Source organism: Sminthopsis crassicaudata, chromosome 1 (assembly GCF_048593235.1).
Source record: "Sminthopsis crassicaudata isolate SCR6 chromosome 1, ASM4859323v1, whole genome shotgun sequence".
Taxonomy (NCBI): Eukaryota; Metazoa; Chordata; class Mammalia; order Dasyuromorphia; family Dasyuridae; genus Sminthopsis; species Sminthopsis crassicaudata.
The window spans coordinates 490,475,799-490,499,144 of NC_133617.1; the positions used below are offsets into that span (position 1 = coordinate 490,475,799).

The window sequence follows — 23,346 nt, forward strand, 5'->3', positions numbered from 1 at the left end:
CTGAACTCAGATACTTAACATTTCCCAGCTGTGTGACCCTGGGCAAGTCACTTAACTTGTTTCATTGCTGACTTTTCTGTCTCATTGAGACCAATTGTCTCAGCAAAAAAAAAAAAAAAAAAAAGAAAAAATTAATCTGCATCATTAACATTTTTTTCCATTATTTTCTTAAATCTAGACAATTTTTTAAAAAGGAATAAATCAAAACCTGATTTGTAACATTTGCCAGTTTCTATGGTACAAATGGTCACTGAAAATTTAACAATGGACTCTTAAGAGCTGATTCCAAAACTACTCAAATTATACCTTACCCACATATTCATGTTTTCTACTTTCTACATGTGACAACTAAATTAAATAAAATTTTCCCAGGGGAAGAATAAAGATCGTATCTCTTCCTAAAGCAAATAGAAATAGTTTCATTTAAAAAAATTTAAAAATTAAGGTTATAACATTAAAAGGTATTTCTCTGATACATGGCATGAAATTACTATGACTAGAAACAAAAACTCAGTAAAGCTGATGATGAAGTAGAATGAAAATTTGGAGGATCAGGCCTCAAGGACTAACCTGAAGCAATGTCCAAATTTTGATAGCACAATTTGGAAACTAATTGGCAGATGGAGATTTGATTTTCCTAATAGTATTATTAAAGTTATTGAATTATTGAAGCCTGGAATGAAGAAGCAGAAACTTGGATCTAAATCAGGATTCTGAATGAGGGGGCTTACTTTATTAAGTTCCTGAAATCCAACACTGACCTGGGGGTATTACTTTGGAGTTTACTACTTTGAAGTGGAATTGACTAACAAGAATTTGATAGGGTGTGAAAGAGCATACACTTTATTCTAGAAGTCACCCCACATTGAGTTAGATTTTCTTCTAGCCTGAACTACTTTGTAGTTGTAACTCAGACACCTTTGTAAACTTCCATCCAACAACTCTTTCAGGTCATGGAGAAGTTACTCAATGCATTGAAGCAATAACTTACTGAATGCACTTTCCAAGTGTCTAATGTACACTCTGGGAGCAGCTGAGGTAATGGGAAAGTCTGGCTTAGTGCCTCATATCTCAGAACTACAAAAGAGACTCCTCAAGGCTGCTATCACACACTGACCACACTTCTATTTTTGTAACTAGAGCCAAAATCTTGATTATTCAGGGGTCAGTGGTCCAATCTGTAGTTTAACTGATTCCATATTTCTCCTCTTTCAAATTTTTTCCTTCCCACCTGCCTGCCTTCATCTTAGTCATTTTGCTACTCTCAAGCAACTACAAGAATTTATACTGGAGGCCTGGTACATCTAAATTCAACCTAAACCAGGTGGGAGTGGGATAGGGATGGGAAGAGAGAAAACAAAGACATTTTTAGAATTCTAACAAGCACCTCAGACTTCCGAATGCAAACAAACTTTGTCTACCAGGTCAGGAAGCAATGAATTATATAACCCACATCATTCTGGCAGCCAGAGTTTGAATGTGGATATAAAGTAGGGGAAGTAAATTTCACAGTGTCAATATTGTTACATATTCAAAAGTTTGATGGTAGAAAGATTGACATGACTTTCTTTGGTTATCTGAGAATTTAGATCTCTGAAACTCACTCTTGTCTCCCAAAACATTAGGCAAATCAATCAGATATATATTTTATTATAATTTGGACTCAGTATTATGATCTATTTCATCATTTATGAAAGAATGCACCATAGACAAAGTAGATAGCTAGATGTAACTACTAAGAAATGGAGAACTGTATTTGAGAATTTGCTTTTTTTAAATTCAGAAAAAAATCTCAAACATATTAAGAAGCAAATTGATGAAAGATCCCTTATGTTAACTATTCCAGAACCAATACTTTTAACTTCAAACAAACATAAATAATCTGTGCGATCAAATGTCAAAACCATTCAACATATTCCCAGGTTTTAACTATAGATTTATCAGCCTTTTGCTAAATTAAAAAAAACAAAACAAAACAAAAAAACAATCTTCGGTTTTGAGTTTCTGTAGTATACCAAGCAAGTTATGTATCAGTGTCAGAAGATTGCAAGGATTGGGGCTGGGAGGGTGTGATCAACAATAAACATAACCAAGAAAGGAAGGAGACAGAGAAATGGCCTCAAACCAGAAAGATTTAAGGCCTGAAGTCCTGCCTCTAACATTTACTAGTTGTTTGGCCCCGAACAAGTTTCTTAACCTGTCAGTGACAGTGGTGACTTTTCAAATAGAAACAGAAGTCACTAATCTGAACATAAGGATCCCTGTAGGTCACATATTAACTTAGTTTGAAAAATATAATATTATCCATATTTTGTTGTATTTTTATTATATTGAATATTTTCAAATTGCAATTTAGTCTTATTTGAATTGTACTCAGGAGTGTTAGGTATTTGACACTTCTGCTCCAGATAATTCTTTAAAACTTCAGAGAAAATGTCAGCTTTCATTGGTAAAAGGTTTCTTCCTCTGGGAGTTCTCTATGCTAATGAAATTACAAGCGTAATCCTGTCCCTTCTCACCTCCCACCCTTTAGCATGGGCTAATAATAAATATTATTTCTATTTGCAGAAAACATTACCCAAATTACCTTACAGGTATGCCAACCAAATGGGTATTCTACATAATTAGGCAAAATAATTTTTAAAAAGTCATTTGAAAAAAAATGAATGGTCAAAGTATATCAAGTGACATTGAAAAAGGAGGAAGATGAAGGTAGTAATTGTCAAGACCATCTAGTATTGGATTAAAAAAATAGAAAATTAGGTCTATGAAATAGACCACAGAAGCAAGACCTCTAAATATGTGTCCCTGATATTTTCTTAAACCAAAGAGCACAAACTAATGAGGAACAAAAGAACAAAAAATGCTGGGAAAGTTAGAGAGCAATATGTGGAAAACTAATTTTAGAAGAGTAGCTCACAGAGTATATAACAATACATTCCAAAATAATTTAATTATTCAAATAGAAAATGTTATATTATAAAAATTAGATTAGAATGGAAGGTTGTGATATTTTTTACAATTATTAATGGGGAAAAGTTTGAACTTGGGAATGGGATACAAGAGATCATAAAATGAAATAGATAATGTCAATTATATAGAATATAAAAACTTGTGCAGAAATAAAATTAATCCAGCCAGAATCAGAAGAAAAGATACACATTAGGGTTGTCTGAAAGACAGAATCTATAAAAATTAGATATAAATATACAAAATCAAGAGCCATCCCCAATAGGCTAGATAAATGAAAATTAAAAGAACACTGTGGCAATAATCTAGCAAAAGGTCATAAAAGAGGAAAATACGCCTATCTCCAAAATTATCCAATATCAGTTATTTGCTATTCATGCTAGTGCTTGGCAGAGTGATTTGCACATGGTAAACATTTAGAAGATGCTTTATTCATAAAAAAAAAAAATAAAGCCTCTTATAATATGGTTTCAGTCTATCTTTCCAGATATATCTCATATTATTGCCATATATACAGTGATGGTCCAGATAATTATCCTGGACTGGCTTTTCCCCATATATAACATTTTATCTTTAATCGCAGGATCTTTGCACAGATCCAGGCATTCCCCATGCTTGGAATGTTCTTCCATTTCACCTTGCACTGTAAAATTCCTAGCTTCCTCCAAAACTCTGGGGGCAGCTAGGTGGCTCAGTGGATAGAGCACCAGTCCTGAAATCAGGAGGACCTGAGTTCAAATCTGGTCCCAGACACATAACACTTCTTAGCTGTGTGACCCTGGGCAAACCACCTAACCCCAATTGCCTCAGGGGGAAAAAAGTAAAACATAACTCTGGTGTCACTTCCTAAAGAAGACTTTTTATGATCTCTCAGTTATCAATGTTTTTCCTCCAGTCCTGAAATTATTTGATTTTACTCTGTGTATATTTGCCTTATTATTTTTTTTTAATTTTTGTCCTTATACATGATGATTTTTCTTAATTAGAATGTAAACTCCTTGAGGGTTGAAGGTTGGAAAGCTTTATTTTTCCCTTTTTATTGATGGTACTTACCATAAAATCTAGCATATGATTTTTCTGAATAGATTTAAACTGCTAAAGCTATGTCAAAAAAAAGTTATGTTGGTGGAAACATCAATCGAGCCAATTACTCTGGAAAACTCTTGTCAAACACAATGGTCAATGTTAAGACTACCTGACTACCTTGTCTAACAGTTTTTTTGGGAAATGAATTTTATAAGAGGGTTTATTTCAGTATTTATTAAGAAATATCTATAATGCCAAAATAAAGCATACATTTTGGAAGAAAAATGGTGACCATTAGGAGCTAGCATGGCTTTATAATTAGTGCTGGATTAACTTTATTTTTTTTTGTTGTAAAAGTCTTTGGACTGTCAGGAGAAATACTGAACACAGTACAGTTGGGTTTCATCAAGGCATTTGACAAAGTCTCCTAAAAAAAGTGGGCAAAGAGAGATATAAGGTGAATTTGAAAGAAAAAAATTAATAAGTATTGAAAATGAAAGGAAATTGAAACTCCTTTGCACTCTTAGATTTTGGATTCACAAAGTGGCTTTTAATGGCTGAATGTTAACAGAGAGGGGAATCTGTAATAATAGGGCACAGGATTTTGTCATTAGTCCTGTTCTTTTGCATGACTTTCTCTTAGTGACTCAGATGAATGCATAGAAGACATGCTTGTTATATTTTATCAATGTTATGCATTAAATTTTGAAAATAAGCCCCTAAATAATCTCAATAAGTAGAATGATGGGAAGATTTATTAAGATGACACCTAAATGAAAGCATATGAAATTATTCACTTCAGTTCAGAATTAAATTCATAAGTTCACAATAAAGAAGGAACTGACCAGATAATTATTTAGGTTAAAATTGGGGATGGGGGGGATTATAAACTCAATGTAAGTTAACAATAGTAAAATAATATAATCTTGAGAAGCATTTAGAGAAAACAGTATCCTGAACTGGGGGGGGGGGCGCTAATGTTCCCTTGCCTGTTGTAGTGAGCTCCCTATGAATGAGGACTTCGAGGAGAGGATAAATAAACAATGACCTAGTCAGGTCATGTCTAGAGTATAGAATTCATTTCTGAACACCACGTAAAGAGGAAAGACAATGATAAACTGGTGTATTTCCAGAGCAAGGATATTGGGTGTTGAGATAAGTAAGTAGAAGATCCTGTGGACAAATCAATGATGGAGTAAAGAAGACAGAATAATTGTCCTCAAGTATATGATGGTTAGCAGAGAGCAGAATTTACAGCAACAGATAGAGACTAAAGAGAAATTTGCCTCATTATAGGGAGAAACTTCATAATAATAAGATATATGATGAGAATAACATAATGAATAATGCCAAAAAATGGAATGGGTTTCCATCAATGAAGAAATCTTGCAGTACAAGCTGAACAAGTGCTTGTAGAGAACTAGTAGGTATTCCTTCTCATGTATGGAGTCATACTATATTTCAGTGTTTCTCCCAACTCTGAAAATCCATGGGTTGTCAATGTCATTAGTGTGAGTACACTAAAACCAATGCTAGATTAACTTTATGCCATTGTAATCATCTCCTGTTAAATAAAACAATTACTCTAACTCAATTTCACAATTATATACTCAATAGAATGATCTATGCATGAGTGATAAAAATGAAACAACTAGTTATCACAGTCCCATCCTTTCTAATAGCTTTCATATGAGCTACTTTGGAGGAAGATTGCAATAAAAGACTGTTATGAAATATGGTGCAGCTTTCTGAGGAATGATTTCAGCAAATAATTCATACTCTTACTGTAAGAAATTTTTTTTTTTTAAGGATCCTGCCAGCTCATTAAGACAACACTGTTATTATGGTAACTAAAAAAAACTACAGCATTAAGAAAATAAATACAAGCATATACTTTAACATAATTATTTCTAAATTGGTAAATAGCAATTTTAGTCTCATCAGTTATTTCTCAAGTGATATTTATCAGTTATGCTCACCATGAAATTTGACTGAGCTGTTTGGAAGTTTCCTTTCCCCATCTCTATTTAAAGAAAATGTTATAGTTCATGCTTCAACCTTTGCTTCAGGTCAATAACAGAGATTTTGCTCCTTTAAGAGGTTCACTCTTTGGTACTGTTTACTTAAATTCCTTCGTAAAAGTGGTATTTTAAATATGTTATTAGGTTTTTATTCATATCTAAATCCACTCTTTCTGTCATGTTGTAAGCAACAGAAATAAGTTTAAAAACAGTGATTTGTAAATTTTAAAAAAATATTCAAATGTAGTAATTTCTAGACTTTGTAGGTATCTACATTTCTGTCTATTAAGATGAGCTCATTTATTTCAGTCCAGTGTCTCTGAGACTCCCTTGGGCCCTAGTTTCCTCAGAATCTCCAAATGATCTCATCCTTGCTGTGTGTATAGGGTGAGTACTTAATATTGGCTCCTTGAACATTTATCTACTGCTGTCTGATTTTTGGCCTATTTGTCCGAATTAGATCAATCTCAGATTGCAAACTCTTTTTGCAAATAAGCATGTAATAGCATTGAACTCTGTACTGCTAATAAGCATGTATTTTATAAATGTCTTTGATCACAAAGACATTAAAATAGGATCTAGACCTAGACTTCTAAGCAAGGAATCTCCCTCTAATAATTATATTGGCAATAAAATATCCTAGAAATTGAGAGGTTGGTTTGTCCTGTCACTGTCAGAATATTTGAACTCAGGTCTTCCTAGTTCTGAAGTCAGTTATCTATTCATTACTTCACAGCACTTTCTCTCATGATTATGAATAGAGAGGAGGGAAAACTTGCTAAGTTTTGCACAAATCTGCTTAGTGCTTTGAATATTGTAATTCAATTGTTTCAATCATGCACAATTTTTTGTGATCCCATTTGGGATTTTCTTGCCAAAGATACTGGAGTGGCTTGTAATTTCTTTTTTCCAATTCATTTTACAAATGAGCAAATTGAGGCAAACGGGGCTAAGTGATTTACGGAGGGATCACTCAGCTAGTAAGTGTCTAAGGTCAGATTTGAACTCAGGAAGATGAGTCTTCTTGAATCCAGCAGTGACTCTATGTATACTATGGCACCACTTTGCTGCCCAGGCTTTGAACATTAAAATATGAAAATTTGGGAATGTTCTCCCTCTGCCCCCTTAGAATTTCTATTTTCTTCCTTCAAAACTCAGCTCTAATGTCACCTTCCACAAGAAGATTTTCTCAAACTTTCTTTCCTCTTAATTATCTTTTATATATTTTACATCTATTGGGTGTACATGCATATCCACTTATGATTATGCATAAGATTTATATAATATATAGGATGTGTTACATATTATGTTGCATATGATATATTTTCAATTAATAAATACTTATTAAGGGCCTACTCTATGCCAGGTACTGTGCTAAGCACTGGAGATTCAGAAAGATGCAAAGAAGTCCCTGCCCTCAAGAAACAACATCCAAACAATTATCTACAGAATAAGTTTAATAACAATTAAATAAATAAATTATTTACAGGATAAACAGGAAATAATTAACCGAGGGAAGACAATATAATTTAAGAAGTGTTGGGGAAGACTTTCTAATAAAAGATAGAATTTTGTTGGGATTTAAAAGAAATTCAAAGAAGTAGTAAGTGAAATGGAAGAGGGAGATCATCCTAGGCATAGAAAATAGCCAGGGAAATGTTTGGAGTGTCTTTTTTGTGGAATACTCAGAATGCCATTATCATCAGATTAAAGAGAATGTGGTGGGGAATAAGTGTAAATAGACTGGAAAGATAAGAAGTTAGACTATGAAGGGCTTTGAATATCAAAATGAGCATTTTGTATTTGATCCTGGAGATATTAGAGTAAGGTGTGATAAGTTCAGACTGAGATTTAGGAAAATCATGTTAGTAAGATGAATGAAGAATAGATTGGAGTGGGGAGAGTCTTGAAGCAATTAACCCACCAGTAGGCTACTGCAGAATGAAAGTGTAAGGTGATAAAAGCCTGCACTAGATTGGTGGCAGTGTTAGGAGTGAAGGGGAACTATTTGAGTGATGTGCAAGGTGAAATCAATGGGTGTTGGCAACAGCTTGGGCATGATGGGTAGTGAGGAGTTGAATATGATGCCTAGATTTCCAGCTTGAGGAACTGGGAGCATGGTGATGCCCTCTACAGGGAAGATAGACATGGGAGAGTTTAAAAGGAAATATAAGTTCCATTTTGGATATATTAAATATAAGAATCCATTCTGAAACATCTAAAAGGCAGTTGGAGAGACAAGATAGAATAGGCAAGCAAAGAGCTTGAAGCAAGATAGGTAGATTTTATATGTAATGTATAATCATAAATAATGTATACCATATTTATAAAAATGATATTTAATTGTGTAATTGTGTCATAAATATATATCACAGATAATTTATATTTATGTGCTAACTATATCTATATATAATTATACATATTTGTGTATAATTAACTTAAACTAGTTAATAAAATACTAGGCTTGGAGTTGAGAAGACCTAAGTACAAATCTGGGCAGATAGATGGCACAGTGGATACTGCATAGGACCTAGAGTTGGGAAGAACTGAATTCTGATTTGACCTCTGACTCTTAATAACTGTATGGCCCAGACAAGCCACTTAACTCTATTTGTCTTAATTACTCATATGTAAAATTATCTGGAGAAGCAAACTGCAAACTACCCCAGTATCTTTGCCAAGAAAACCCCAAATGGGATCATGAAGAGTCAGACATGACTGAAAAGCAACTGAACAACAATAGAAAGTACAAATCTGGCCTCAGACATTTGCTAACTTACCTGTATGACTCTGCACAAGAACTTAACTTGTCTTAGCTTCTACAAGGAGATAATATATATAAAGCACTTTGCAAATTTTAAATCATTAAATAAACTTTAGCTGTTGTTAACATTACATAGAATTACATATGGTCTCCTAAAAGATAGTTTCTCAAGGGAGTTTCCCTTTTGACTTTGTGTCTCATGAGACCCTAGCACATAATAGGCACTTAATCAATATTTGTGGATTAATTGCCTTACAATTAACATAAAGAGTTTATAACATATTACACTGTCTCATGTACTTTCACTGAAATAGTGTAACTGTATGATATCCATCCATTAAAAGACATTTCAGATTCTACCAATATCAAGAGCCCATCATTGAACTGGAAAAAGCAATAATTAAGAAATCATTAAAGCATGGAAAATACATTTGGGAATGGATAATTTCCAGAATGTCATAGGTCTCTTTGATCTCTACCATTCCAAAAAGAAACAGTACCTTTTCTGTCCTGCAGGCCATAATTAGAAGCAGAAATATATGTTTACATGTAATCAAACTTAGAAGCAGAGGAAAAGCATTAGCTTTCACTCAAGGGCCAGGATTTTGAAGTAGAGGGTTAATATGTCTAAATCCAGTTCAAAATACGGGATGGGATAGATCTATGGGGGATGTTACAATTGAGGTAGAAAATGGAGTAAAAATAACTTTTCATTATTCCAGGGAGTATCTCATAGTTGCAGAATAGAAAACTTGATTCTTAATAACTCCAGACACCAGGAAACAACCTTTGCTGTAGAGCACAGCAATTACACAGGCAGAATTTGAATATGGAGGAGTCAATATAGAAAATGTAAGCTTCTCTGTGTCACTGTCCTTACTCCAAAATTTTGAAAATGGCTAATACACATTCAGCTTTCTGCTCTGCCCACCCACACCTCTTTCCAATAAGCATATTATTTGTGCTGAATATATAGTTTTTTCCATTAGGGAGGGAAGGTAGACAGGCCAAGGACAGAATTGAAAGGGTGGGTGGGAGAAGAACAAAGGGAGGGAGGGGAAGGAAATAACTATTTGTCCAGTCTAACACTGCTCTTTGTTTATCTTGTGATCCAACCCACTAAATTAGCAACCTGGCATGCCAGTGGTGCTTGCCTGCTGGGCTAATGGGGCACAAAAGCTTAAGCTGAACCAGTATTTTGAACACTGTAGATTTGCCTTCCAGGGCTCTGCACCTGCAAATGCTTGGATAAACTACTCTCTTTTGAACAGCTGTTCTCCACAGGGGTACAAGCAACTGCCTGTCAGCTGGGAGAAGAAACTGCTGAGAGACTCCAGATTGCCTCAACTTGACTTATCAAAGACTTCAGTCTGTTCCTATTGCCTGTAAATTTTGGAGAAATAGAATTATCTTGGATGGTACAGAAGCAACCCTAAAGCAAGTCTCACCCAAATTTGTTACAGGACAAAGAAACACTTTCAAAGGTAGATATTCCCTACTGAATGGGAAAAGGCCATGACAATCATAGTACATGAATGCAACATAATATTACTTTTATTTAAGAAACAATGACTATAATAAACATAGGGAAGTGTGGGAAGACTTTTGTGAATTGATGCAAAGTAAAGTAGAAAGAACTAGGATAACAATATTCACAAACTTCATGACAATATAAATGGAAAAGATAACGAGACATTTATAATTGAATGCTGTGAAATTATAATGATCAGGAAGGGCCTTCTAGAAAAATATGAAAACCTATCATCCTAAATCCTGATTCTTTGTAAATATGGAAATATAGGTGTGGAATATTTCATATTACATCAAACTTTTTCTATTATGTTAGTTTTGTTTTCTTTTTTTTCCCTCTTTATTATAAGGAATCTCTGGGAAAGAGTGAGAGGAGTTACAGTGAAAATTATAAGTGACATGAAATATCAACCAAAAAAAATAATATTTATAAAGCATGTTATAGTTGCTATTTTTCTCCTAAGGGATGTGTGTGTGTGTGTGTGTGTGTGTGTGTGTGTGCGCATAAAATTATCCCTTAGCATTAACCTGTTCCACATTAATGGAGTAAAGGGGAGCTCAAATTCAGTCATCTTTCAAACATTTGTGTCTCCAATGGACTCCTTCATGCCATGGTTTTTCTTTGTACCTAAGTGTAGGTTACTGGCTGCTTGGGATACCATGGGAGAGAAGCCATTGAACAGGAGATCCCTAATGATAACACAAAACTTTCATACTAGCGTGTTACCATGTTGGTAAAAACAAAAGAAATTTCCAGTGTGGTTCGGAAAGAATCAGTCACTAGTAAAATTTGGGGCAGGACAAAAAGGAAGCAATATGACCATGAAAGATACTATGGTGATATAATTTACCTGAAGACTATCTGGAAAGAGTCAGAATTCTCCAGGAGTCTAATATGAGGAAGTGATGATTGTCATCCTAGGATTCTTTTTCCTTAGCTTTTACAGTGGTTTGTGAGGCGGGGAGTGGACAGAGGAGAAGGCTTTTGTTTTTTGTTTTTTTAGTTATACTCTTCCTTCTCCCATTTCTGGGTAGTTTTTGCTTGTTTGGTTGGTTTTTGAAAGCTTTCATTTCTAATGGCATTCTTGTTTGCAGCACTATTATTCACCAGATTCTAAAGATTATACTGGAATAAAACCTGGAGGCCAACTAGACCAATACCTTCTATTTACAAGCAAGGAAACAAAGGTCCAGGGAGGACAAGTGGGCTGCCCAAGATCATGTAAGTAACAGTTGTCAGGGGAAAGATTGGACTCTTATCCTATAACTTCAGAGTTAGTGCCCTTTCTTTATTTCTTAAATTGTAGCATTTTAAAGATATTCTTTCTCTCTTAGCCTCAGTTTCCTTATGTGTAAAATGAGGGGAGTTAGACAAGATAACTTTTAAAACTTTGAGAACCATGATCCTATATTGCTTTTAAAATGTCAACTAATTTACCTAATTCAGTACATAAAACTGCCATCTAATTCAGTACATTAAAAAAAAATTCTTTATTCTGAATGCAAATCTCACTACAGGGGTATACTATTTTCCTTTCTATACTTTCTTTCTTTCCCTTCTAACGGGGAGAACACATTTTAAAACAGTACCAAATGAAAGCAAATGGATTAGCATTAGATAGATATGACCAAGGTTGATGTTGGGACATTCTCTAATAAATGAACACTTTGGAATTTCACTGGTGAGAAAAGATGCCAAAAGAAGCTCAACCCTTCTTCTGTCACATCAGTAGGAGGGATCCTACTGATTGGGGACATACAGCCATAAGGAGGCCTGGAATGTTGTGGCCATGTGGTTAAAAGCTCAGGCACTTAGAGCCAGCAGCTGTTTTACATTTAAAAGGTCATGAACAAGCACTGATTTTTTTCTTTCTCTTCCTCCCTTCCTCCCTTCCTCCCTCCCTCCCTCCCTCCCTTCCTCTCTCCCTGCCTCCCTCTCTTCTTCTTTCCTTCCTTCCTTCCTCCCTCCCTTCCTCCCTCCTTTCCTCCCTCCTTTCCTCCCTCCTTTCCTCTCTCCCTCCTTCCCTCTCTTCTTCTTTCCTTCCTTCCTTCCTCCCTCCCTCCCTCCCTCCCTTTCTCTCTCCCTCCCTCCCTCTCTTCTTCTTTCCTTCCTTCCTTCTTCCCTCCCTCCCTTCCTCTCTCCCTCCCTCCCTCTCTTCTTCTTTCCTTCCTTCCTTCCTCCCTCCCTCCCTCCCTTCCTCTCTCCCTCCCTCCCTCTCTTCTTCTTTCCTTCCTTCCTTCCTCCCTCCCTTTCTCTCTCCCTCCCTCCCTTCCTCTTTCCCTCCCTCCCTCTCTTCTTCTTCCTTCCTTCCTTCCTTCCTTCCTTCCTTCCTTCCTTCCTTCCTTCCTTCCTTCCTTCCTTCCTTCCTTCCTTCCTTCCTTCCTTCCTTCCTTCCTTCCTTCTTTCCTTCCTTCCTTCTTTTGTTCCTTCCTCTCTCTCTCTTTCTTTCTTTCTTTCTTTTTTTTTTTTTTTTTTTTTTTTTGGTGATAGATAAATAAATTGAGGGCTTATCTTGCATCATTGAGTGTCAGCCCTGCCCCTTTTCCCTCTTAAACAATCCAAAAAGAGATTTGAAGATCAACTATTCCAACCCCACCTTATTTGACATATAAGAAAACTGAGACATTAAATTAAGTGATTTTTCCAAAATCACACCAGTAGTAAGCATCATAGGTAAGATATGAACCCACACCTTTAACCAAAGAGTCAATGCTCTTTCCACCTTTGCTCCATCTGAACTCAGTTTTTCCTATGGAACATCTAAAGGGGATACTATTTGTTCTAGCCCAAGGAGGTTTGTCTCAGGATGCCACAGGCTGGCTGATGCTCAGATGGATCTTGATTCTTGAGACTAGGGTGGGCAGGGAGGGGGAAGGAGAGAGGGGAAGAGGAAAATCTTTGGAGATGTATCCCCTGACTTTCTGGAATCTCTGTTGCTCTTCTCTTGAAGGCTATCACCCCACACATTCATAGTCAGCACTTTGGAAACAACAAAGCAGATGTTCCCTGTAAGACTGGTTTCTGAAGAATGCTCAGACAGATTGAAGCCAGTGAAGATGTCATCTGCCAAATGCCTGTGATAGAATCCATAGAGCCTCTGACTCACAAGTTTCCTCGCTGAAGTCATTTCAGGGGAAGCCAGCATTGAAAAGCAAAATATGCAGAAGGGGACTAAAGAGTGCCAAGGGGGCTCACCATCCTAAGCAAACAGCAACTGTGTGAGGAGAGATTGTTTTTTCTAGAAGCAGGGGATAAGATCTCCATATGTGTAAAACATACCTTTGCACTTTAACATTTCACCAAGCATACTCTTTCAAATGAAACCCAGATGAATAATGGATAAAGAGGAAAAAAAAAAAAAGGTTCAGTTGGGTTCAGTAACAACAGCTGGTACAGTCTCCATTAATCATATAATCCTGCATCAGAAAGTCTTGCTTGACTTGGAAAGAAGGTTTTGGTCAGGTAGCCATAGTCACACAGGGGCAGCTGAGAAAGCTTTGTCTTTGAGAAAGGGGAGTAGGGGGAAGCCCCCAATTGATCTGATGCCAGAGTATTGCTGCTTTGCACCTGCATGCATTTATTTTGGCAAGGCAGTTCCTGTTTAAAAAATTAGGAATTGGCTTCTCACTCCTTGCTCTGACAGCAAAAAGAATTTAGTTTTGAGAGAAGAATGAGAGCAAGTCTTCCAATCACAATAAAATGCCACTTGAAAAAAGTTCAACTTGGCAAATCTAGTCACTGTCATCCAGAAAGACTAACCTTTACTCCCCTGGTCTCCATTTCTCTCCCTTTCCCTTCTTAGCCTCTATCCCTTTCTTTCTCTCTCTCTCTCTCTCTCTCTCTCTCTCTCTCTCTCTCTCTCTCTCTCTCTCTCTCTCTCTCTCTCTCTCTCTCTCTCTCTCTCTTCTTATCCTTCTCTATTTCTAAATTGATCCCTATCTGTACCCCTATCCCTATTCCTACCTCATGGTAGGAATTCAGGATTTATATATATATACACACACAACTATACACAGTACATTCAGGATGGGGGTCAGGAAAACTCATGCAAACAACATCACTGAACTAAGTTAATATATATAAATATAAATATTTATCATATATAAATCTTATATATGCACAAAACATATACACATACATACAATAAATCTCAATCTTAGTTACACACATGGTGTATTTTATTCATATATAAATACATATACATACATATCGACTACAACATATTATGTTTCATATACTCTTCAGTTATATATATGTACTACATATATATATATATATATATATATATATATATATATATATATATATATATATATATATATATATATATATATACAACAAACACATGTGTATGTAATTACAAGTTATTTAAGGTCATCTGAGGATAAGCCTAGTTATATTTGGAGCTCACCTGAAAGTTGGATACCTACTGATGAATTCTTTGGCCAAAGTAACTCTCAAAAACCATTTTTCCCCCCTAAAATCTGTGCTTCTGAGGAAGGCTTAACCATTCTTTTAGTCATTAAGGTTTGTAACCTTAGGATCATTCTCAACTCTTCCCTCTCCCTCTCCACTCCTGCCCTATCCAATTGATTGCCAAGTCTTATCAATCAAAGTCTTATTTCTGTTTATTGAAGGTTGAAGAGGTTGAGGGACATATACCTATGGTTAAATCTATGGTTAACATTTATATCTTCTCTCTTTTTTACTATTTGGCTTTAAAAATAGCTTTTTATTTCATCAAATACATGAAATCTCTAACACTGGTTCCCTTTTTACAGTAGTGATCTGTGATCACAGAAATGTATAATAAATAAGATGAAAGAGATTAAGGCAGGAGAACCATAAGCCTACCTGTTGGCTAACAGTTGGGATCTGGTTCCTGAAGGTGAGGTCAGGTAGATGGCCAGATCTCCCCTTCGAGGGTGAGTGATGGTGATACGTACAACCACATGCTCCAGGTAGTTCACATGGTGGTTGGGGTTGTCAGAGCAGCCAGAAGCTTTGTAAATTGAGCGGACAGCACTGCTGGGTCGTATAGTTCTGGAATAGATGGAAAGTATCAAAGCTAGTTACTATCCCTCATAGAACTAGAATGAGTAATACATCTAGCCATCAATCTCAGAGTATGAAGCTTGTATTTGATTGCTCCAGGCCCAAAGCTTAAGAAATGATAACAGTGTCATTTCACAGATATCAAAAGACAAAAAGTGAATTCAACAAGCATGTATGAGACACTTATCATGTGCAAAGCACTGTACCAGAAATTTGGGATAAAACTCTCCAGAAATACAAAGAAATCATTGCCCACAAGGAGTTTACACTCAGGCAGTCATAAAAAATTTATTAAGCACCTACTATGTGTCTGGCACTCTACTATACTCTGAAGATGCAAAAAGAAGTGATAGTTTTTGTTCTTAAGGAATTCACAATCCAGTGGGGGGGGGAGACAACAAGCAAAGAAATAAGTGCAAACAAACTATATATGGGATAAGAAGAAAATAATTAAAAGAAGAATTAAGAATTAATTGAGAATTAATAAGAATAGAATTAAGAGGGATTAGAGAAAGCTTCCAGGAAAAAAAAAAAAAAAGAGACATTTTATTTGGGATTTAGAGGAAGCCAGGGAGGTCAGTAGTCAGAGGAGGGGGAGCATTCAGGAATGCACAGAGGCAAGAGGAGGAGTGCCTTGTTTCTGGAGTATGTGTTGGGGAACAAGTTGTAAGAAGACTGAACAGTAGGGGGAAGTTAGGTTATGAAGGGCTTTGAATATCAAAAGATACCTATTTGATGTAGGAGGTGACAAGAGAGTCACTGACGTTTACTGAGTAGGGGAGGTAACATGGTCAGACCTGACTACACTTTAGGAAAATCACTTTGGTGGCTGCATGGAGGATGGATTAGAGTGAGGAGAGACCAGAGGCAGGTGACCCAGCTAGGTCTTTGCGATAATGAAGGCGTTAGGTGATAAGTGTGATCATATTGGAGGAGAAAAAGGAACATATTCAAGAGATGTTGCAAAGGTGAAATGGATAGGCTCTGACAACAGTTTGGATAGGAAAGGATGAGGAGCTGAGGATAACAACTAGGTTGGTAGCCTGGGAGATGGAAGAATGACAGTAATGAACAAGTTAAGGGGAGGGGGAGAAGGCAGAAGGAGAAAAGTAATAGTTTCTGTTTCAGATATGTTGAGGTTAAGGTGTCTTTTGGATATCTAGTTTCAAATGTCTGAAATGCAGTTGAATATGTGGGATTGGAGGTTAGTGGAGAGTTTAGGTCAGGCTAGCTAGAGTTTAGAATGATCAGCATAGGGAAGGTAATTAAACCTATGGGAGTTGATGGCATCACCAAATGAAGTAGTATAGAGGGAGAAGAATAAAGGGTCCAGGATAGAACACTGAAGGACACCTCTGGTTAGATGACATGGTCCCCATAAGGAATCTAGTGAAGAAAACTGAAAAGAAGAAATCAGACAACTAGGAGGAGAATGAGGAGACAGTCTTGTCCTGAAAATCGAGAGCAGGAGAATAGGGTGATCATCAGATAGAGGCTACATAGAGATCAAGAAGATTTAATGATGAGAAAAGCCCATTAAATTTAGCAATTAGGAGATTATTGGTAATTTTGGAGAAAGTGGTTTCTGGTTTCAGTGGAATGATAAGGTCAGAAGCTGGAATATAAGGAAGAGACAAAGTAGAAACACATATTATAGAAATCCTAACTGCAGAATTTCTACTCTATTTTATTGAAGACATTTTACAGACAAATAAATGCAAGATAATCTGAGGAAGGAGAGAATGTTAATGTAGCAACTCTAGCATTTGACACTGTTAACCTCGTTCTCCTGTGGAATACCCTCTTATCAAGATTTTCAGACAATGATTGCTTTGGGTTCTCTAACCTATTTAACCAGTTTTCAGTATTTTTTTTTTTATGATTAATCATCCACATCACACATTCTGACTATGAGAATACCCCCAAACTATGTTCTGGGCTCTCTCCCCTTCCCTCTTCTCCCCTTCTTTGTCTATCTGTGTCTATCTCACTCTTTTTTTCTCTCTCCCTTTTTTCTCACCCTTTATTCTCTATCTTTTCCTCCTTTCTTCTTCCTCCTCCTTATCCTTCTTCTTGTTCTTGTCTCTCTGTGGATGTCTGTCTGTCTCTTTCTCTCTGTCTCTTTCTTTTCCTTCACTTCCTCCCCTTCCCCAGCCAAATTTGTCTCTGTCTCTATCTCTTTCTCTCTGTGTGTTTCTCTCTCTAGCTCTCTGTCTCTGTCTTATCAACTCTAAGCAAATAACTCATGGACTTATGCATTCAGCTCTAATCTCTCTTCTGAGATCACCAAATGCCTATTGGACATTTCAAATTGGATTTCACTTGTCCTCAACTCAACATATCCCCAAAAGAATTCATGTCTTCTCACCCCAAACTACTCCTCTTTACTATTTCTTTGGAGGGAAGCGTTACTACCAAGTTTACAACTTGGCTTTATCCTTGATTCCTTATCCTTATTCATTACATGTAACCAATCTGTTGCCAAATCTCGATTCTAGTATCTTACATGTTATCCCTTGTTTATTCAACTAGCCACCATACTAGTTTAGGCCCTTATTATTTCTTACTTGAGTTATTGCAATAGCTTCCTAATTGATCTACTTACCTAATATTTCTTTCCTTCCTGTACACCCTCCACATAAATTCAAAAGCCATATTCTTTAAGTGTAGGATTATGCTACTCCTCCACTCAATAAGCTTTAGTGGCTCCTTGTTACCTCCAGGAGCAATATGAACTTTTTTCTTTGTCACTGTTTTGCTTTCCACCATATGCTAAAGTCTTGCATAGATAATTCCTGAGAGAACTCATCCCCTGGGGGTGTGAAAATGGAGGATGTTTCTCCGCAGTCACAAATCTCCTTTGGTGATCAAGTGATTTAATCTACTGACACCTCCTTACTTTACTGATGAGGAAATTGAGGGCTCAGAGATTAAGCAATCTACTTAAGGCCTAATAAATGGGAAGCAGCAAAGCTGAAATTTGAACACAGCTTTGTTCTGACTCCAAATCTAGCAGCCTTTCCATTGGCATCACAATGAGGTCAAATTGTGAGTATTATAGATAGAGAACCATTGGTCCTTTTATCATAGAGATTAAAATTAGATTTAAGAGATCATTGCATCAAAACTTTTCATTTAACAGAAGAGAAAACAAAGGACCAGAGAATTGGGATCATTTGTTTAAAGTTGCCCAGGTAGCAAGTATCAGAACTAGGGTTGGATGTCAGATATTCTTTCTGACTTCAGCAGGTAGGTAGGTGACCTAGAGTCAGAGAAGATCAGAGTTCAAATCTAGCTTCAGACATTTATTAGTTAGCTGTTTGATCATGGGCAAGTTATTTAAACTCTGCTTCAGTTTCTTCAAGCATATAAGAGAGATAATAATAGCACCTACTCTGAAGATTGCAGTGATCATCAAATGACAAATCTTGAAAAATGCTTATTAGCAAGGTATCTGACACATACATGCTTCCTTCCTTCCTTCAGATAAAGTGTTCTTTGTATAACACCCATGTCATGGGAGAGTATTGGATCATGTACCACTGAGTAGAATAGAAATCCCAGGAGGGATAATTGCAAAAGTGCCAGGAAACCTTCTTTGTGGTATTGTGACTGAGAAAGAAAAAAGAAAAGTAAAACAAAGTTCTTTTTTCATTTCATCCTCTTCTGCTTCTCCAATTGACTCTGTTGTTGCTTCTCCTCTAAAGGAGGATGTTATTTCAAAAAGTCCTGGCTGCTCTAAATGGGAAAGGCCTTGAACTATATTTAATAACAAATTCACAGATCCCAAATTAAGAACCCCTAGTCTAGACCAACTCTGTTATTTTATGTGTAAAAAATGAAATTCAGAGAAGGGAAAGAATTTCTCTAGCACCACATGGATAGTTAAGTGGCACATCAAGGTTTCCTATATGATAGATACCCATTTTATAGATAAGGAAACTGAGTTTTAGAGAGACTGTTTTGACTCAGTCACATAGCTCTAAGTAATGGACCTAAGATTTTGACTGAAGTCTTTCCATAGAAGAGTTTTTCTTTAGATTGTTTCAATCCATTGCTTCTGTTTCTTTTCATGTTTAGTAGTCAGTATTTACATTTTCACTGTGTACACTGGGCCTTGATTTCTGTAATCCAACTCCTACTGAGAAGCCATATTAATATTATCACTTGGGATTTCCCTCATTTCCTCTTCTATTTCTCTTCATTCACCTTGATGCTACAAACACCAATTTATATTTAGGACTCCTGTCCTATCCCAGGTACCCATGAGACCTTTCTTCTCAATAGCTTAATTAGACTTTTCAAGTTGGATAAACCACAAGCCTCAACTTCTTTCCAAGCCTCAATTTCTCCATCTATTAAAATGTAGTCAATTATTCCTGTTCAACTATAATTATTATTTGTATTTATTCATTGGTAACGGAGATAAGTATAATATAAAGAATTGCATTATAAATTCATCAGAGGGGACACACAACAATGTGAAAGCCTTCATTTCACTCCCCTTACTAGAATATCTAACTCAGGATATGGGACACATCTTCAGAAGCTGAAAGCCTCAGGAGTCCCCCCACTAGCTATTATGGAGGGAGTGCTAAACTTGGAGTCAGGAAAAAGATTCAAATTCAATTTTCCATGAGACATTTGCTAGTTTTGCAACCCTGAATAAGTCACCTTAACTTTCACCCTCAATTTCCTCATCTGTAAAATGGGGATAATAACAATACAATAAAGAGATAATGTGAATAAAGAGATAATATTAAAAAATCAATCACAATGGCTGCTGCTTCTACTACTACCTCTTCTTCCTCCTCTTTATCCTCTTACTTTTCCTTTTCCCCTTTCCATTCCCCTTTTCTCTTTCTCTTCTCCCTTTCCCTTTCCCATTCCCTCTCCCTCTCCTTCTCCCTTCCCTAATCTCTGTCTTTCTCTTTTTTCTCCCTCTCCCTTTCCTCTTTTTCCATCTCCTTTTCCTCCTCCCTTTCCCTCTCCCTTTCCCTCTCCCTTTCCTCTCCCTCTCCCTCTCCCTCTCCTTCTTCTTCTTCTTCTTCTTCTTCTTCTTCTTCTTCTTCTTCTTCTTCTTCTTCTTCTTCTTCTTCTTCTTCTTCTTCCTTCTTCTTCTTCTTCTTCTTCTTCTTCTTCTTCTTCTTCTTCTTCTTCTTCTTCTTCTTCTTCCTTCTTCTTCTTCTTCTTCTTCTTCTTCTTCTTCTTCTTCTTCTTCTTCTTCTTCTTCTTCTTCTTCTTCTTCTTCTTCTTCTTCCTCCTCCTCCTCCTCCTCCTCCTCCTCCTCCTCCTCCTCCTCCTCCTCCTCCTCCTCCTCCTCCTCCTCCTCCTCCTCCTCCTCCTCCTCCTCCTTCTTCTTCTTCTTCTTCTTCTTCTTCTTCTTCTTCTTCTTTTTTTTTTAAACTGAAGCAATTAGGCTTAAGGGACTTGCCCAAGATCACACAGCTTGGAAGTGTGAAGTGTCTAAGACCAAATTTGAACTCAGGTCCTCCTGACTTCAGAACTGGTGTTCTATCCATTATGCCATCTAGCTTTCGCAAGCTATATATTCTTTATGCAAATTTCATGGAGAAATTTTTGGAAAGGTCTTAGCTGACTAAAGATATTTTTTTCATCATACAAAACAATTTGGTTTTTTGAAAAACAAACTTATTCAGAAGTTCTGAGTTTGAAGACATCTGAGTTATTCTATGTTATTTTAATCTAATTTTAAATATCTTCCCCATTAGAATGTAAGCTTCTTCTTCATATAGCTACAAAGGCATGGAACTTTTTTTAAAATTTATTTTTATTTTTTAAAATTAATTTTATAATTATAACATTTTTTGACTGTATATATGCATAGATAATTTTTTTTTTTTTACAACATTATCCCTTATACTCCCTTCTGTTCTGAATTTTCCCCCTCCTTTCCTCCACCCCCTCCCCTAGATGGCAGGCATTTCCATATATATTAAATATGTTATAGTATATCCTAGGTACAATATATATGTGCAGAACCTAATTTTGTTGTTGTTGTTGCAAAGGAAGAATTGGATTTGGAAAGTAAAAATAATCTGGGGAGAAAAATAAAAAATGCTAACAGTTTACCCTCATTTCCCAGTGTTCCTTTTTTGGGTGTAGCTGATTCTGTCCATCATTGATCAATTGGAATTGGATTAGCTCTTCTCTATGTTGAAGATATCCACTTCCATCAGAATACATCCTCATACCGTATCGTTGTTAAAGTGTATAATGATCCCCTAGTTCTGCTTGTTTCACTCAGCATCAGTTGATGTAAGTCTCTCCAAGTCTCTCTGTATTCATCCTGCTGGTCATTTCTTACAGAACAATAATATTCCATAACATTCATATAACCAACTATTCTCCAATTGATGGGCATCCTTTCGTTTTCCAGTTTCTAGCTGCTACAAAAAGGGCTGCCACAAACATTTTGGCACACACAGGTCCCTTTTCCTTCTTTAGTATTTCCTTGGGATATAAGCCCAGTAGTAGCACTGCTGAATCAAAGGGTATGCACAGTTTTTGATAACTTTTTGGGCATAATTCCAGATTGCTCTCCAGAATGGTTGGATTCTTTCACAACTCCACCAACAATGCATCAGTGTCCCAGTTTTCCCACATCCCTTCCAACATTCATCATTAGTTGTTCCTGTCATCTTAGCCAATCTGACAGGTGTGTAGGAATATCTCAAAGTTGCCTTAATTTGCATTTCTGTGATCAATAGTGATTTGGAATACTCTTTCATATGAGTGGAAATAGTTTCAATTTCATCATATGAAAATTCTCCATATCCTTTGACCATTTATCAATTGGAGAATGGCTTGATTTCTTATAAATTAAAGTCAATTCTCTGTTTATTTTGGAGATGAGGCCTTTATCAGAACCTTTAACTGTAACAATGTTTTCCCAATTTGTTACTTCCCTTCTAATCTTGTTTGCATTAGTTTTGTTTGAGCAAAAGCTTTTTAATTTGATGTAATCAAAATTTTCTATTTTGTGATCAATAATGATCTCTAGTTCTCCTTTGGACACAAATTCCTTCCTCCTCCACAAGTCTGAGAGGTAAACTATCCTATGTTTCTCTAATTTATTTATGATCTCATTCTTTAAGGCATGGAACTTGAAGAACCATTTATATAATGACAACTTTCTAAAGGGAAACTGCTTTGAAAGACTTAAGAACTATTATTAATGCAATAACTAACCATAATTCCAGAAGATCAGTGATGATGATCAATGCTATCCACCTCTAGATAGAAAGGGAGGGATCCAGGATACAGAATAAACAGCATATTTTCAGACATGGCTAATGAGAGAATTAGTTTTGTTTGACTATGAATATTTGTTATGCTTTCTTTTTTCTTCCTTTGTTCCTTCATTCCTTTATTTCTGTCCCTCTTTTTCCTTCCTCTCTCCCTTTTTACCTACCTTCTTTTCCTTCCTTCCTTCCTTCTTTCCTTCCTTTTTTCTTCCTTCCTTCCCTCCCTGCTTCCCTCCCTCTCTCCCTCCCTCCCTCACCTTTCTCTCTCTTTTGTCTCACTCTGTTGCTCTCTGTTCCTGTCTCTCTCTTTCAATAGAGGGAAGGAAAATTAGCAGAAAAGAAAATAAATTCTTTTTAATTGAAAAACAAATTTAAATTAAAAAATAAGACAATAAAAGCTCTTTGAGGGCAGGGACTGTGTTTCCACTTCATCTTTTTAACTGAAGTGCATCACACATAGTAAATCCTTAATAAATATTTTGTGCATTCACTGAGTATTAACCTGAGATTCCATCCATTGCATGGAACAACCAGTTTGGACAACTACAAAGACATATATTAAAAACAGTATATGAGATATAATTGAAGATATCATTATCATATATGTCTGTTTCAGGGTATTACTTGATTTGTCGGTCGGTGCTTTCCACACACACATGCTGTTGGGGGACAGTAGTCCACTTTTCTGCTTCCATCACCATGGCTTCTGCA

The 23,346-nt window shown here is 36.3% G+C and overlaps 1 protein-coding gene across 1 annotated transcript in view; it reads right to left on the reverse strand.

Moving 5' to 3' along the window:
* Nucleotides 1-23,346, reverse strand: part of PCSK5 (proprotein convertase subtilisin/kexin type 5) — a 626,478-nt gene that overhangs the window by 205,603 nt on the left and 397,529 nt on the right. The window contains 1 exon segment of the mRNA XM_074281408.1: nucleotides 15,167-15,355. Within this exon segment, the coding sequence (XP_074137509.1) occupies nucleotides 15,167-15,355 (189 nt within the window).